At 32.9% G+C, this 16,321-nt stretch overlaps 2 protein-coding genes and 1 long non-coding RNA gene across 3 annotated transcripts; 1 reads left to right on the forward strand and 2 right to left on the reverse strand.

Moving 5' to 3' along the window:
- Positions 1-69: 69 nt before the first annotated feature.
- Positions 70-3,592, reverse strand: LOC140825298 (delta(12)-fatty-acid desaturase FAD2-like). The gene is made up of 2 exons (XM_073186984.1): positions 3,455-3,592; positions 70-1,483 (listed from the first exon to the last, which is right to left on the reverse strand). The coding sequence occupies exon 2, from the start codon at positions 1,469-1,471 to the stop codon at positions 320-322; it is 1,152 nt and encodes a 383-aa protein (XP_073043085.1). The 5' UTR covers positions 1,472-1,483; positions 3,455-3,592; the 3' UTR covers positions 70-319.
- A 6,623-nt stretch (positions 3,593-10,215) lies between these two features.
- On the reverse strand, positions 10,216-12,766 carry LOC140825300 (zinc finger CCCH domain-containing protein 14-like). The gene is made up of 3 exons (XM_073186986.1): positions 12,473-12,766; positions 11,744-11,804; positions 10,216-11,247 (listed from the first exon to the last, which is right to left on the reverse strand). The coding sequence occupies exons 1-3, from the start codon at positions 12,543-12,545 to the stop codon at positions 10,476-10,478; spliced, it is 906 nt and encodes a 301-aa protein (XP_073043087.1). The 5' UTR covers positions 12,546-12,766; the 3' UTR covers positions 10,216-10,475.
- Positions 11,256-11,724, forward strand: LOC140825301 (uncharacterized). Its single transcript, XR_012116624.1, has 2 exons — positions 11,256-11,398; positions 11,465-11,724. It is a non-coding gene; the product is annotated as an uncharacterized lncRNA (long non-coding RNA).
- Positions 12,767-16,321: the final 3,555 nt, after the last annotated feature.

Consider the following 16,321-nt stretch of genomic DNA (forward strand, 5'->3'; position numbering starts at 1 on the left):
ACGAGTGTATCAAGTTGATTGAACTATTGTCTGCTGTTACTACAGTCCTACAACTTAAAAGATCGATGCTTAGAATGCCGGTAAATGAAAGCCAAAAATGAAGGATAGCTAGTTTTCGAAACACCGACTAGTACTGTAAATTCTTCAATGACCAACAATGCCGTTAATAAATTCTTATTCGATTGATATGTGGAGAGATTTTGGAAAATATTTCAAACACAACAGTCTACATTAAATCTGCAATGAAACCAAAATCTACGTTCACCGCCCAGAAATTCCTTTGTTCCATTCTTCCGGGCAGTACTAGCTCCATCGAAGCCTATAACTTGTTTTTGTACCAGTACACACCTTTGTTCTTGTCGCCTTCATCTGACTCAACATAAATGCATTCCTTTGCTTCTCTCCACATTGCCTTAAAAATTGGAGTCCCGTCAAATTGATAATAATTGTCTAGTATTGGCTTGATAGCTTTTGTAGCCTCCATAGCATGATAATGCGGCATTGTCGAGAATAAATGGTGTGCTACATGAGTATCGGTTATGTTGTGGAACACATTGTTCAGAATACCATAATCTCTGTCCATTGTGGCTAAAGCTCCCCGGAGCCAATCCCATTCGGAAGAATCATAATGAGGGAGCGCAGGATGAGTGTGCTGCAAATATGTGATCAAAACTAGGAACCCGTTAACCACGAGTATCGGGGCACCATAAACACAGAATACCCACAAAAATCCTTTAGTTGCTGTTAGGCGCAAAAGCCCGCACGTGACAGCAAGAACACCTGCATCAGAAACAAGGATTTGAACTCGTTCCCTGTCTGAATAGATAGGACTATTCGGGTCGTAGTGGCATGCAAATTGGTCATAGGGTCTTCCTGAAACGTTGAATAGCAAGTACAAAGGCCAACCGACTGTAAGCTGGATAATGAGTGTGAGTACTCTGCCTGGTGGGTTGTTCAAATACTTGGCAGACCCTTTTAGACTTGACTTGACTTTGGGCACAAACACTTCATCACGATCAAGGGAACCGGTGTTTGAATGGTGGCGACGATGACTGTATTTCCAAGAAAAGTACGGGACAAGAAGAGAAGAATGTAAGATTAGGCCTACGGTGTCATCAAGCCATTGGTAGTCACTGAAAGCATGGTGGCCACATTCATGAGCTATGACCCAAACACCGGTTAGTATACAGCCTTGGCATATCCAATAAACCGGCCATGTGACGTATAAGAGATGATAGGGGAGATATTGGAAGTAATTGGTTGCGACATAGTAGAAGAAAGCGGCAATTGCAAGGTCATAAATGACGTAGGAAAAAGAACGGAGAACAGATCGCTGGAAACAATGGGGCGGGATGGCTTTCTTTACCTCACCGAGTGTGAACGGAGGCTTCGAGTATGGTGCTCGTTCGAGGATACCCGATTTTGTCTTCTTGCCCTGAGGAGCAGTAGACATCCGACCTCCAGCACCCATTGTTCAACGAACCTGCAAGAAGCTCAAGCCTATCAGACAAACTGTTTTTGCATTAACCTCAACGAGTTTTAGGCATAAGTAGCACTCGTTGAGTTATCATTTAATGTGAACGTATGATTATACAAGTCTGCAAAGAAAAATATATATTTGAATGCAACTGTACAAAACTTGAAATGGTCGTGATAATACATTTGTTAAACCTTTAATACGACTATTAGTGGAGGTCATCGGTCAAGCAGCTTAAAACACAAGGTATTGAGACAGCAAACTCATGGTAAACTACCAAGAAACTGTGATACAACAAACATATCAAGGTTTTTGTAAAAAATTTTACTGCAATTTGAACAAGTCCAACAATTTACACAGGTCTTCAATGTACATCCAAACAGAATAGTGGTGGGCTTCTGAAAAGAATAAAGCATAAAGAAAAAGTATATTCGTAGAAAAATAATCAAATCAGACACTGATACAGTATTTTCAATCATTCTAAAATATGTGTTGCCGACTTATGGGAATATCCAACCAGAAACTATTTATTTCGCCCTCGAACACGACCGTTGGAAACCTGGAAGGAGGATATCCAAGGGTATGTTTCAATACCACTAACCGAAGAAATCTAATTACAAAAAGTTACGCCCAAAAGTTCCATACTTTTTATGCCGTGGTCAGCATCAGGACACACTCACTAATTGACAATAATTTGGTCATCATCCCAAATGCCCAATCTTCATTCCTATTAAAGAAAGTTGGTGGTAGCAGAATAAATAAGAGTGTCGAATAATAACTTCGTCTTACTATGCTGGCTTCCTAAATTACCTACCATTAAAAGCGTCTTAGAGTAGGCAGCTCCTGCCTTCTGATTCCATTTGTTCGGGATGACATGATTTTCTTGTTTTTATGACTATATATTACGTTGTTATTAGTTTTATTCGCATAATCAACATTAGCAAACACCTTTGGTGCCCAAGAATACATGACCCCAAAGCACATGGAAACCTGGAATTTTTGCTGGCAATCATGTGGCTGTGACACATAAGGGGGGGAAGGAGTAGCCAGTAGGCCCGCCTGATCCCCAAAAAATGGAACGTAAAATACAAGTAGTATCTATTCAAACAGAAGTCCCAATACAATATCTTCTTGACCTTTACTTAATGCTTCTCTTTAAAAAAAAATCAGAATCAGTTTATATGTCGGACAAAAAAGAAAAGAAAGAAGCCCAAATTTACATGTTTGCTGCCTTTTCGATTTTAGCTTATTTAAATATGGTTTTATAAAAATTCTGCATCCATACATCAGTTTTATAATACAACACCTTTTAAAAAAACTACACATTTTTTTTAAAGAAACACATTTTTTATTTAAAAAAATAACATTTGAAAAAGAAACATAACACTTTGTAGAGGAGGCCCTCTTGATCAAACGCACTCTGTATTGTGAAAATCTAAATCTGACAGAGACGTACTAGTGCAAATCAGATTCAAAGGACTGCAACAACAAATTCAATGCATCAGTTAAGTACAGATCACAGTTTTTTTCTCTTTTTCTTTTTACCGGTAACATTAACGATCTAGTCACTGTAGAAAAATATCAGAAACTTTTACACTGCACCTTACGTTTCATCTCCTTTAGTCCCAACACGAAAAAGAACAAAGAACATGTATTCCTCATGAACAGAGAACGCGGAAAGACACTCCAGACCCATTAAAAATCTAGATCCAAACTCTCAAGGCCTATATGAAAATCTCCGATCTCAACACTTGCACGTAGAAAAAAATCAAATCCCTTTTCTCCTCACGCGTGCAAGCATATCAGAATACCTTTTTTCTTGGGTAAAAACAGACGTTAAATTCGAAAAAAGCGAGGCACGTTAACAATCTCAAAACAACACAACCCGTATCTAGTTTTCAACCAATCAGGAAACCAAAACATGGAAAAAGATACGAGCGAGAATAGAAAAAAAAAAAAAAAAGAAAAAAGAAACACCTGGTGAATAAAAAATATGAAGCAGCTCTTTCTTTTCCCCGAGGTGTCTGCTCCCCAACAAGGTTTGAAATATTTTAGTGATTTGAGATACGAGAGAAGACACATAGAGGATGTTTATTATTTATAAGCAAGCGGCCGTCCCAGCATTCCAGTGCATGATATATATTACACGTTATATTTTAACTAGCTATTTTGCACACGCGGGTGCGTGTGTATAGTTTTTTTTATAATTATTTATAAACTAAAGTGAAATTTGACAAATTATCGAGAGACTAAAATATTATTTGAATAGTTGTAATTTAAAAAAAAATGTTTTTTAAAATAAAAATAATAAAAACAAAAATATAATTATTATATAAAATAAGGGCAAAAGTGGGATATCAAAAAACAAAACCAATTTCTTTGTCTTTATTAGAGAGATTCTTAATAAATAATAGTAATAGATATCGAGTTTATTTTTGAGCTCAAATGTCAAGAGATTAGAAATAAATAACCTTTGTTTAATTCATGTCACTTTTTTATATATATATATATATATATACATACTTCCTTTTATTTTATTATATATTTTTAATAAAAATAGCAAAATTGGGACAGAATTATGGTGCGTGAAAAAATTGGTACGTGCTGGAAGCTAATCACGAGAATCTCGATTTTAATAATATGCTAGATATAGACTGATAGTTGTCTAGAGATGTGTGCCGATATATTTAATTTGAATAAAAATATAATTTTATCTACGTAAAATGTGTGTGTGAATGTGATCATATTTTTCCCATGTTAAATAATTAAAAAATTAATTTAACCTATATTTTTTCAGTATTGTTTTTTCTCATATTTCAAAGTTCACGGGTTTGTGCTTTTAGTTTTTTGAATTAGATTAGATTAGATTATTAAATGTGTACATTGGTTTTTTTCCGAGATTTTTAGTTGGTTTTATGAGCAACGATCTCACAATTTATATTCGTGAAATGGATTCATTCGGTACAGCGATATAGTGAAAGGTAATAATTTTTATATAAAAACAATATTTTTGACTCAAATTATTATATATTTCATAATATTTTTTCAATATAACTACTGAAAAATATTGTTTTTTGCAGTAAAAATTAATACTCTTAACATAGAGAATATTTTTCATGAATCGGATCGGTGAAGTCGGATATTTATCTTATTAAATTTGATAAGGATACCTTTTATTATGGTGAAGTGTTGCTTAAATAAACTCTTAAGTCTGACGGAAAACCAGAAACAATATTTTGCTTAAGGAAAACCAGCAACAACGTTCTTCATAAAACATCGTAACACAACTTTAAACAAAAATATCATTAGACCGAACTAATAATGAAGTAATATAAAATCATTAACAACAGTTAAAAAGATAATCTTTTACGATAATATGTCAAACTACGTTACCGACATCCGTTTTTTAGTCTGTACTATCTATCAAAAATATCTTTATTTATTTTAATCTTTCTGTACAATAGTACACCTAATTTGAAATCATTACACAAACCGTATAAATCATTTATTGATCAATGCCATGTCCTCATAATTCGAACGGTGAAAATTATTGATAAAAAAAAGCTTCTTAATGCATCCACATATATTGACCTTTTGTAAAATTAAGAAATAATTCACAATTCTAGTTTATTATACTGAAGTTTATAAAAACCAACAAACGCTTTAAAATATTATCATATTCAGAATATCATTTGTGCTATATTTTTTTCAAGTTCATATGATATATTACTATTATTATGTATGCAAAAACTTGTGTGAGACGGTCTCACGGGTCGTATTTTGTGAGACGGATCTTTATTTGGATCATCCATGAAAAAGTATTACTTTTTATGCTAAGAGTATTACTTTTTATTGTGAATATGGGTAGGATTGACCCGTCTCACAGATTGTGATTCGTGAGACGGTCTCACATGAGACCTACTCTATTATGTAAGGGAGTCTTAGTGGTTTCTTGGTATGCTTAACCGTAAATAACAAAAAAAAATCATAAAAAAATATATAAACTGCAAAAAAATAAAACATTATATTAAAATAAAATTAATTTTATTATATATATACACAACACATAATATTTGCATATGAAGTTATACACATAATGCGTGTGTGTTGCAACTAATATATAGAATGATAACGCTGTCAAAAAAATATTTATATTAAAATATTAATTAAAATATATAATAATAATAATAATAGTTTACGGATAATCAATGTACCAAAATTCACGATGACATTCTTTTAAGAAAATGAAAAACATATATATATATATATATATATATATATATATATTATTTAATATGATAGAAAGTCGCGAGAACTAAATATATAAAAGTAACGTATATAAAACTCAAAATTATAACTGAAATCAGATAAAATGACATAAATAATGTTGACAATTAAATATATTTACATTTTAAAGGAACATCAAATTCAAATTCGATTTTTAAAAAAAGAAATTGAAAATACTTCATATCAGTTACACATTTATTTCATGTTTGCTTTGAAATATTTAATGTATTAGCTAATACATTAATACTGATAAATATTTTTTTTTTAGCAATTTATTTGACGGTAACTTTTCAAATATTTACACGCATCTAGCTTTGTAGGCCAATTAAATGTGAAGCTCGACGATGACTACTAACCAATCATATTATCTAAACCATCGGGGATTATGTGCGTGTTAAACACGTTGTCGAATTCTAATTTCCATTCGTAATTCCCTTCTCGAAAATTTAATTTAATTACCAAAATACCTCTATATTTTAGAATTCTAACATTCCTTATCTTTGGTCTTAGTTTTCGTTTAGTGTAATGGCGTCAGTAGTGTCATTATAATAAAATCATAAATCAAATTAATTAATTAAAAAAAATTAATTTCATTAATTCAGATTTTTGTTTAAAAAATTAAGTATGTTGGTATTCGTTTTCAATTTTTCGTGAAAAGTAATAAACAAATAATAGAAGTAACCGATTTTTTTGAATAAATCTAATTCTTTTGATGCACGTCTATTATAACGAGTTGATTTCAGACTACAAGAGTATTATGTTATTGACATATTCTTTTTTCAACCGTTCATTTAAGATTGTAGGAAGAGTGGTATAACAAAAAATATAGGTCATATGAGATTGGCAAAAATTTGTGTGAGTCGGTCTCACGGATCGTATTTGTGAGACAGATCTTTTATTTGGGTTATCCATTAAAAAGTATTATTTTTTATGCTAAGAGTATTACTTTTTATTATGAATATGGGTAGGGTTGACCCGTCTGACATATTAGTATCCGTAAAACAGTCTCACATGAGACCCACTCTACCAGATTATATTAAATATTTTTGTTATATCGAGTTTTCGATACGGAATGAATATATATCGTTCATATCAAATATTTGACATTATTTATATTATTTTACTTATAATTTTATTGTAAGGTATATCGAATTTTTCATATATTCACACCAATACTGTACTGAAAATTTTGATATTGTTATATTATCGTATCGAACTTTTCGATATATCGAAAAATATGATAATTCCAATCTAGTTATTTTACACACTCATATAGCAAGTAATTTAGAGAGATGATTTTTGAAAAATATTATAAAATATTAAAATTTAAACCTACCTTTTATATATATATTATATTGAAAAATATTATAACATATTAAAATTTAAACCTAAATTACAAATTATATATATATATATGTGTGTGTGTGTGTTTATATATGTGTGTGTGTGTGTGAGGTAGGTTTAAATTTTAATATTTTTAAATGTGTGAAAACATTTTGTTGATATGAAATAATTGTCTTTGTTGTAAGTACATCGATTGAACCATGGCGTTTGGACAGTTATACAATTTATAACATTTGAGTTGCACAATTACCATCAGCTATAACTTTTGATAAAACATCAAACACTAGGTCATTCAGTTGGTATCAGAGTCAATGTCATAAGTTCGATTCTCATTGATTGTAACTAGTGCAATTATATGGATAAAGATTGTTAAGGTGCAAGAATTGTCTTTGCTGGGTAAAGCGATTGAATTATATGACGTTGGACTGTTGTATGATTTAAATTGCATAATTACCACGATTTATAACTTTTGATAAAATGACAAGTGTTCGATTCTACACAGTTGTCAAAAGAATAAATATTTTAAAATTCCGCTTTTGAAAAATAACTCAATCGTAGCTGCCATGTAAAAATTATATATGGTATACTATTATATAATATCATTTAAACTTAATTTTTTAAAACGCATGTTTAAAAGTTTTGTAATATTATGATAATGATAATTCTTTCCTCCAGGTAGGCGGATCAATCGAGTTTAAGGCAAATAATTTCTGATTGGTTAAATTCATAGCAGAATTCAAGGTTATCTTGTCCAAGTCAGGTGGATAAGATACGAGGCAAATACCAACTTTGTAAGATCATTAAAAATTTACCACATTCATCCATCCAATCGAAATCCCAGTATAGCAGGAGCCGCTGGGCACCTATCCACAACGTGTCAATATTATGAAAACAACTCTGCGTTAGTGGATGACATCGGATCGGCACTTAATACTATCTAAAAATGGATCTACATAACCCGACTCAACTCGAAAACTCGCTACTCAAATCATGACAACTTTTCACAGCCTCTTTTTGAAGGAATTGGTGCCGGAACTGGGTACTATCTAGCCGCTGGAAGGCAATATGTGATTATTCCAGTGTTAGTGTATAATATGGTTTGGTGCCTTTATTATCTGGAAGTAGCATAGTTTTATAATCAAGCATCAAGTCTTCAACCATCAATCTCAAAATATGAGTTTTTTTTTTTTTTTTTTAAAGTAACTTCATCAAATTAAATTCGACCTTCAAAATATTATTTTGGAATAGTTTATTTAATTTAATCAAACTTCTATTTGAAATTATATGTGATTGCCATTTTCACTTTATAACATAAGTATATAGATATATTAGTAGAACTGAGTAAGTACATAGTAATTTCATGAAGTTGTGATAGGGGAATTGATGTCATGGTTATTATTATTTTTTATTTCAGATAGTTTTTATCTATTCAAAATTTTAAATTATAGTTTAGGTTTTCATTAATTTTCAGAATCATGATATGTTCTTCACTTAAACAAAAATTAAATTAGTTATAAAAGAATTATAAAAAATTAAACTAGTTATAAAAAATATTGTATAAATACGCGAGTGTCGAAAAGATTATATAAGACGGAACTGTGAAAAATTGTTACTATAAATTATGTCAAATTAGTCACTTTTATAAATTTATTTAAATGAATCCTTGCTATTTTTTATTCTTTTATTATATATTAAGCTTCTTCTTAACAGAGCAAAATATTTGATATCATGGTCTGTTTTTATTTTATTATATATTAATAAGGTGTCGAGTTTTTAATTCAAAGATCCTCTAGCTTAGTGTACGTGAATTTTTTTCAATAAAGACACCACCAACCTTCTCATTTTATATGTTTTTTCATTTAAATTCGTTGTTTCAAATTGTATTTTAGTCTCATTATTTTTTATATAAAATAATGACCTTTATTCTAATATAAATCAATTTAATTACAAAGAAAATACTATACAAGTACTCAACTAGTGTCAAAAAAATTAGTTTTAAATTATGGAAGCCGGGGTAACAACCCAAGTTCCTTGGTTTTTTTTATTAAAATTAATTGTTGTTTTTATTGAATTAAAATCCCCGAGCTTCCAACTAAACGGGCAATTGCTGACGGTCTCACGAATTTTTATCTGTGAGCAGAGACGGATCTACGCTAGGGCTATACTGGGCTGTAGCCCAGGCCAATTTTTTTTATTTAGCGACGGTTTTAGAGCAGCAATAGATTTCATTTTGATGGAGTTAAATACTCGGTTCAATGAGTCATCGGTGAAACTTCTTTCTCTTAGTATAGCTTTAGATCCTAAAAATTCATTTGACTCATTTAACAGTGATGATATTTGCAAGCTTGCGAAGAAATTTTATCCTGGAGATTTCACAGATCAAGAAATTGTTGTTTTGAAGTATGCATTGATACATTTATAAATTCGATGTGATGCAGAATTTAAAGGTTTCTACACTTGTTGAGTTGTGTCAGCAATTGACCAAGAGTGGACGGTCAAGTGTTTATGTTATGTTGACTAGATTGATTCATCTTGTTTTGACATTATCTGTGTCTACTGCCACTATTGAACGGGCTTTTTCAGCAATGAAGCATGTGAAGACGGCACTTCGCAATAAAATGGAGGATGACTTTCTTGCCGATTGTTTGACACTCTATATTGAACGAGATTTAGCTAAACATATTGATGTAAATTCTATTATTGATGAATTTTATGTTTTAAAATCCCGTAAGGCACAACTTCGTTGAACGATATAATGTACTTTTTTTTTAATAATATATAATTTATCATATTGAGTTCAAGCCCACCCCAACTCTTATTCCTGGATCCGTCCCTGTGCGATCCAGTATATGTGTTGGGATTAGTAGACTCGACCTGGATGACAATAGGACATGTTTGGCCAACGTGGAACCCGTCCTGCCAAGAAAAATTAGGAATAGAGACCCAAACCCGCTCCATCTCAAAACCCGACGGATTCAACCAAAATTGGACCCTTGAACCTCGTTAATCCGCTACCCGTTTGCCCGAGTTTTTAACCCACCCGAACGAGAAGGTTTAACTCGGGGTTGGGTTAAAAAGCCATCCCTACACCCGATAGCATAGAAAACTAAAGAACAAAGGTGTGATGGCATGAAAGTTGTAGCAATCTCTCCAAAACCAAAGTACGAGGAAATTATCATCTGGCACATCCAAAGAACAAGCATTCTGCGACCTGAAATTAAGTCTACACTAATACAAAATTTAACAAATTATCGGAATAACTACTTGAATAGCTATACCTCCAAAACCCCAAATTGCTAGATCCAATACAGAGCAAAACTAGACGAAATAGCACAATAGATTAGATGAAAGAACACTAAACAATCAATCACAACACAGATCTGCGCAGTTCAGCTTCCCCATGAGCAAAGTGGCACCTATCACCAAAGGTGCAGGAACCTTTAGAATAATTGTCACAGAGCTTTGTCTTGAAGTTGCCACCTGCAGCAGCTGCGACTCCGGAGCCACGTCCAAAACCACCTCCAGGACCTCCATATGCTTTTCCAGGGACGTTGGCGGAACCAATGTTAACAATAAGTTCTCTTACCATTGTGCTTGCTTGATTAATTTGTTCAAACGTACCCTCAAGCTCAATGTTCCTAAGACTTGGATCAGTCTCGTGCTCACGGATCGCTAACTTGGCTCCTGTTTGCCGGGATATCTGCTTGGAATTTACTCCACCTTTCCCAATAATAGCACCAACTAAGGATGCATCAACACTGATTTTGGCAGTGGCAGAGATACCAAAACTCGCTGCAGGTCCTGTCATTGGTGGCTCCAATCTGGTTCCGAAACGGCCAGGAATAGCTCCACCAGCACGAGGATCCTCCTGAAATGGTACATTGGGTTTCCCAAGCTCCCACTCTCCATGAGCAAAGTGACATTTATCTCCAAATTTGCAACCTTCTGCCGAGTTGAATTTGTTGCATATTTTCGTTTTCACAGCAGCTGGAGCAGAACCACTTTGAGTTGGAGGTGGCGGTGCCGTCGTTCTCTGGGCAGGAGCAGGTGCTAGGTTCATCATCTTGGCAACAGCATTATAGCCACCAGGAACATAGTGAAGAAAATGGCAGTTCTCGCCAAATGGGCAACCAGCAGTGCTGCAAAAAACGAAATAATTGAGCCACGACAATCAGAATAGTTGCGAAAAATCGCTAGATAACCAACACGAAAGAATCATGTCTTAAAAGCTCCCAACAATGTTTCTACAAAGCCAATTATTTTAATTTACCTTAAATACGAAATAATCGTGTCTTAAAAGCTCAACAATGTTTCTACAGAGCCAATTATTTTAATTTCCCTTAAATACCGCTGTAGCCTACTTTGGGAATCGATTAACTGTTCAAGGTTCATCTTGCACGACCAGACAAGTAGCATATCTCTTGGATATTAGTGCACGCTAGAGTGTTCATTGCTTGGGGCTTATGCGCCTCGCACTTGAGGCGCAACTTTAACAACAATATTTTAACATAACAGGTGTAACAGAAACACCTACTATGATTGCTATTACAAATATTGTAATTATTATTAGCATTAGACGTTATTAAAGTGCATTAAAAATTTTGAATTTTACATTAAACGGGTGGAGATTTGAACCTGAAAAACTTCGTGCATGGCTTCGATTTGCTTCCTATACCACCTGGTAAGGAGTCCATTTCTGTTGCAAAACATTAATTACCTTATCTCAGTAATAATTTCCTTTGATTCTTACCATTAATGCTGTAAATCTCTAATAGATCTTACTCATAAATAGTATAAGATTTAAAAATGAAACTCAGATAAGGTTAACGAGAGAATCTTTAACTACCAAATACTGGGAATAATAGACTTAATGCTCAACATAAATTCCAATACCGTTATAGACATAGTCTTGATAAATAGTTCGGAACTTCGGATTCTTCAGAAAATTCACTCCTTACAAAAATAAAATAAAAACGAGGATTTTTTTTTTAAAATGCACCCACTCCAGTTTCATACCCACGCTGAAAATTTCAGGGGGGCAACCATAAAGCTTTATGACTGCCAACAGGAAAAAGTTAATGCTGATCCCCATTTATTTCCCTAAAAAGGATTTAAAAATTTTTTCCCAACTAATGCAGACTATTATCTCGGACAAGGTAAACCTAGATTCGTAAGATAGAGAAAATCAAAGAAACCAAGAAAGCATATAAACGAGGTACAATACATCAGACAATTGAGCTCTTCAGTTACGCAAATTACAACAAATCAAAGCTTGCTGGTGCTCACTAAACAAAAATGCGCGCACACACAATTCAAGAAGAAAAAATAAAACCTCAGTTAAATCAAAACTCATAAAAAATGAACCTGTCTTGAATTTCTTGAGACCGCCATTAGCATTGACACCGAATTCACCTCTGCCTCTCTTGCGTGTGTCCATAGCTCGGAAGCTCACAGATCGAAGTTCGAATCCAAAGATAACAGATTCGAAGAAGAATATCGATCTGACACCCAAAAAAAGGAAGTAAATCAAACTGTCGGTAGAGAAAAATAAGAAACAAAAACAAAATGAGGGGTCAGCAATGTAGCCCTAGTTCCTAAACCCAAAATCGGCTCTAGGGTTATCATCGACGAAGGAAGATAGAATAGTAAATTAATGAAATATAACCAGCAAAGATAATGTTGAGGTGGTCGTGTATTTTATTATTATTATTATTATTATTATTATTAATTTATTATTTGTTGAAATATTATTTAAAATGTGAAAAATATTTGTGTTGAAAATGTGAATGTTGAATGTTGAAAAATAGGTGTTGAATATTGAAAATTAGTGTGTGATGATGTAGGTAATGATGTATTTTATTTTTGGATTATGTGTAAAGATTTCCTATAAATAGATCTCTCATTTGTGAAGAAAATCACAATTGAGTAGAGAGAAAAATATTATAAAGTGTGTAGTTTGGTAAATTTTGAGAGTTTGAGATTTTTACTTTTTACCATAAATTTTTACTTTTTCACAACACGTTATCAGCACGAAGCTCTAAAAGTCCTACATATTTTTCCAAGCTCCAAACAGAAGAAAAAGGTAACAAAAGTAATTATATTTATTTTACTGTTATTTGTTTATTGTGTATTTATTTAATATACAATATAATGTTATTATTAGAAATAATAAAAATAAATTTTTCATAAACTTGTTATAAATCCTGGGAGGATGTTAAGACGACATCCCATACTCCCGGCAAGGGATACGACAAGTATAAAAGCCTATAAGGTTTTTAAACAAAATAAATTATGACAGTCGTTATAATATTATGATATGATATATATAATTATTTAAACATGTCTAATATTATATACATCATATTATTACCATAAAATTATACAAATACATACATTTATTTTTTGTACATCAACGGTCATAAACGGTAACAAACGGCTAGTTTTTGCCCTATAAATATCATCTCACAAACACATTCAATCACTCCAACTTTCTCTTCTTCTCTAAAAATTATTCATCATCAAATTTTTCGAAGAAAAAAGAAGATGGCTTTCTCAAGGATATTTTTAATTATTTTGGTTATCATACTCACGAGTCTTGTATTTATCGGAGAATATCCTCCTCGTGCGTTTTCTTTATTTTTACAAATACTTGTACTTGTTGTTTATCCGTTACTTTGTATTGCAATATTTATTAACTAATAAAATGCATCGTAATTTTTTTTAGTACCACCATGTCAAATTTAACAAAGCTCGAATTTATTGCGCTCGACATCACGGGAAAGAATTATATGCCATGGACTCTAGATGTAGAAATGCATCTTGAGTCATTGGGTCTAAGCGAGACCATTAAAGAAAATGGCATATGCACGTCACAAGAAAAGGCAAGAGCCATGATATTTTTGCATCGACATCTCGACGATGGATTGAAATGTGAATATCTGACTGAAAAAAATCCCATGGCTTTGTGGAAGAGATTAAAAGAAAGATTTGAACATATAAGGGAAGTTATACTTCCGACCGCCCGGGATGAATGGAACACACTGAGATTCCAAGATTTTAAAAAAGTCAGTGATTACAATTCGGCGATGTATAGAATAATCTCGCAATTAAAATTTTGTGGACATGAGGTCATAGAATCTGAGATGCTTGAAAAAACATTTTCCACATTTCATGCATCAAATATTACTCTACAGCAACAATATAGAGTACGTGGATTTGCGAGATATTCTGAGCTCATCGTCTGTCTTCTTGTGGCGGAAAAGAACAACGAGCTATTAATGAGAAATCATCAGTCCCGACCCACTGGATCAACAGCATTTCCAGAAGTAAATGCTGTAAGTAAAAATGAATTTATACCTGGAAACCAAAATCAATTTCAAAGACAAGGTTTTGGTCGAGGTCGAGGTCGAGGTCGTGGACGTGGACGTGGACGCGGCCGTGGTTTTGAAAATAATAGAGATAGTTATAACTCATCTCGAAAGAGCGTCCCAAACCATCCACAGAAAAGACATCATGAGAATACAAGTGTTAATGAGAATCACTCAAAAAGATATGAAAGTTCTTGTTACAGATGTGGTACTCCAGGACATTGGTCCAAAGTTTGTCGAGCCCCTGAGCACCTTTGTAAACTTTATAAAGAATCATTAAAGGGGAAAGAAAAGGAGACCAACTTCACTGAACGCAGTGACCGTTTGAGTGATTCAACTCATCTTGATGCTGGTGATTTTATGAATGATTTCTCTGGAAATGATCAACATGTTGGTGGGATATAAATGAACAATTTTGATGCTGCAGATTTTCTCAATGATTTTTCTGAAAATGAACAATATAGTGATAGAATATAAATGTACAATAATTTGTTTTTCATGTATTCATATAATAATGTTTTATTGTACAATTATGATATGTGTTATATTTATATATGTATTGTCAGTAATTTTATATCATTGCATATTTTTTTGAAGTTCAAATATGGAAAATGCTATGAGCAAAGCTGAAGTTTGCATACCCGATAGTGGTACAACGCACACTATCCTCCGAGATAAAAGATATTTCTTGGAACTAAAACCAACAAAAACAACGGTGAACACAATATCAGGTCCTGTAGACTTGATTAAAGGATGTGGTAAAGCACAATTTTTGTTACCTAATGGTACAAAATTTTTGATCAATGATGCTTTATATTCACCACAATCGAAAAGAAATTTGTTGAGTTTTAATGATATATATTCCCATGGGTTTGATACTCAAACAATGAATGAAGGGAATGAGAAATATATGTGTCTTATCACATATAAATCAGGAAAGAAATATGTGATTGAAAAACTATCAATGCTCTCTACTGGATTGCATTATACACATATAAGTCCCATTGAATCAAACATGGTAGTTGATAATTCCTCGATATTAACCAATTGGCATGATCGAATGGGACATCCTGGTTCAACAATGATGCGAAGAATTATAGAAAATACACATGGTCATCCACTGAAAGACCAGAAGATCTTTCAGAATAATAAGTTTCAATGTAAAGCATGTTCTCTTGGAAAACTTATTATAAGACCATCACCAGTCAAAATCCAAACTGAATCACCAATGTTTCTTGAACGTATTCAGGGTGATATTTGTGGACCAATCCATCCACCATGTGGACCATTCAGATACTTTATGGTATTGATTGATGCCTCCAGCATATGGTCACATGTATGTTTATTGTCAACTCGAAATGTTGCATTTGCAAGATTACTTGCTCAAATAATAAAATTGAGGAATCAATTTCCCGATTATACAATCAAGAAAATTAGACTTGATAATGCTGGCGAATTTACTTCCCAGACTTTCAATGATTATTGTATTTCTATGGGAATCATTGTTGAGCATCCTGTTGCTCATGTACATACACAGAATGGATTGGCTGAATCATTGATTAAACGTCTGCAAATGATTGCTAGACCAATGATTATGAAAACAAAGCTCCCTATTTCTATATGGGGACATGCAATTTTACACGCTGCTTCATTAATTCGTATCAGACCAAGTGCATATCATAAATACTCCCCATTGCAGCTTGCATTTGGTAAAGAACCAGACATTTCTCATATGAGAATTTTTGGATGTATGGTGTATGTGCCTATTGCACCACCACAACGAAAGAAAATGGGACCTCAAAGAAAGGTTGGAATTTATATCAGTTATGATAGTCCATCAATCATT

Source organism: Primulina eburnea, chromosome 3 (genome assembly GCF_022965805.1).
Source record: "Primulina eburnea isolate SZY01 chromosome 3, ASM2296580v1, whole genome shotgun sequence".
Lineage (NCBI taxonomy): Eukaryota > Viridiplantae > Streptophyta > Magnoliopsida > Lamiales > Gesneriaceae > Primulina > Primulina eburnea.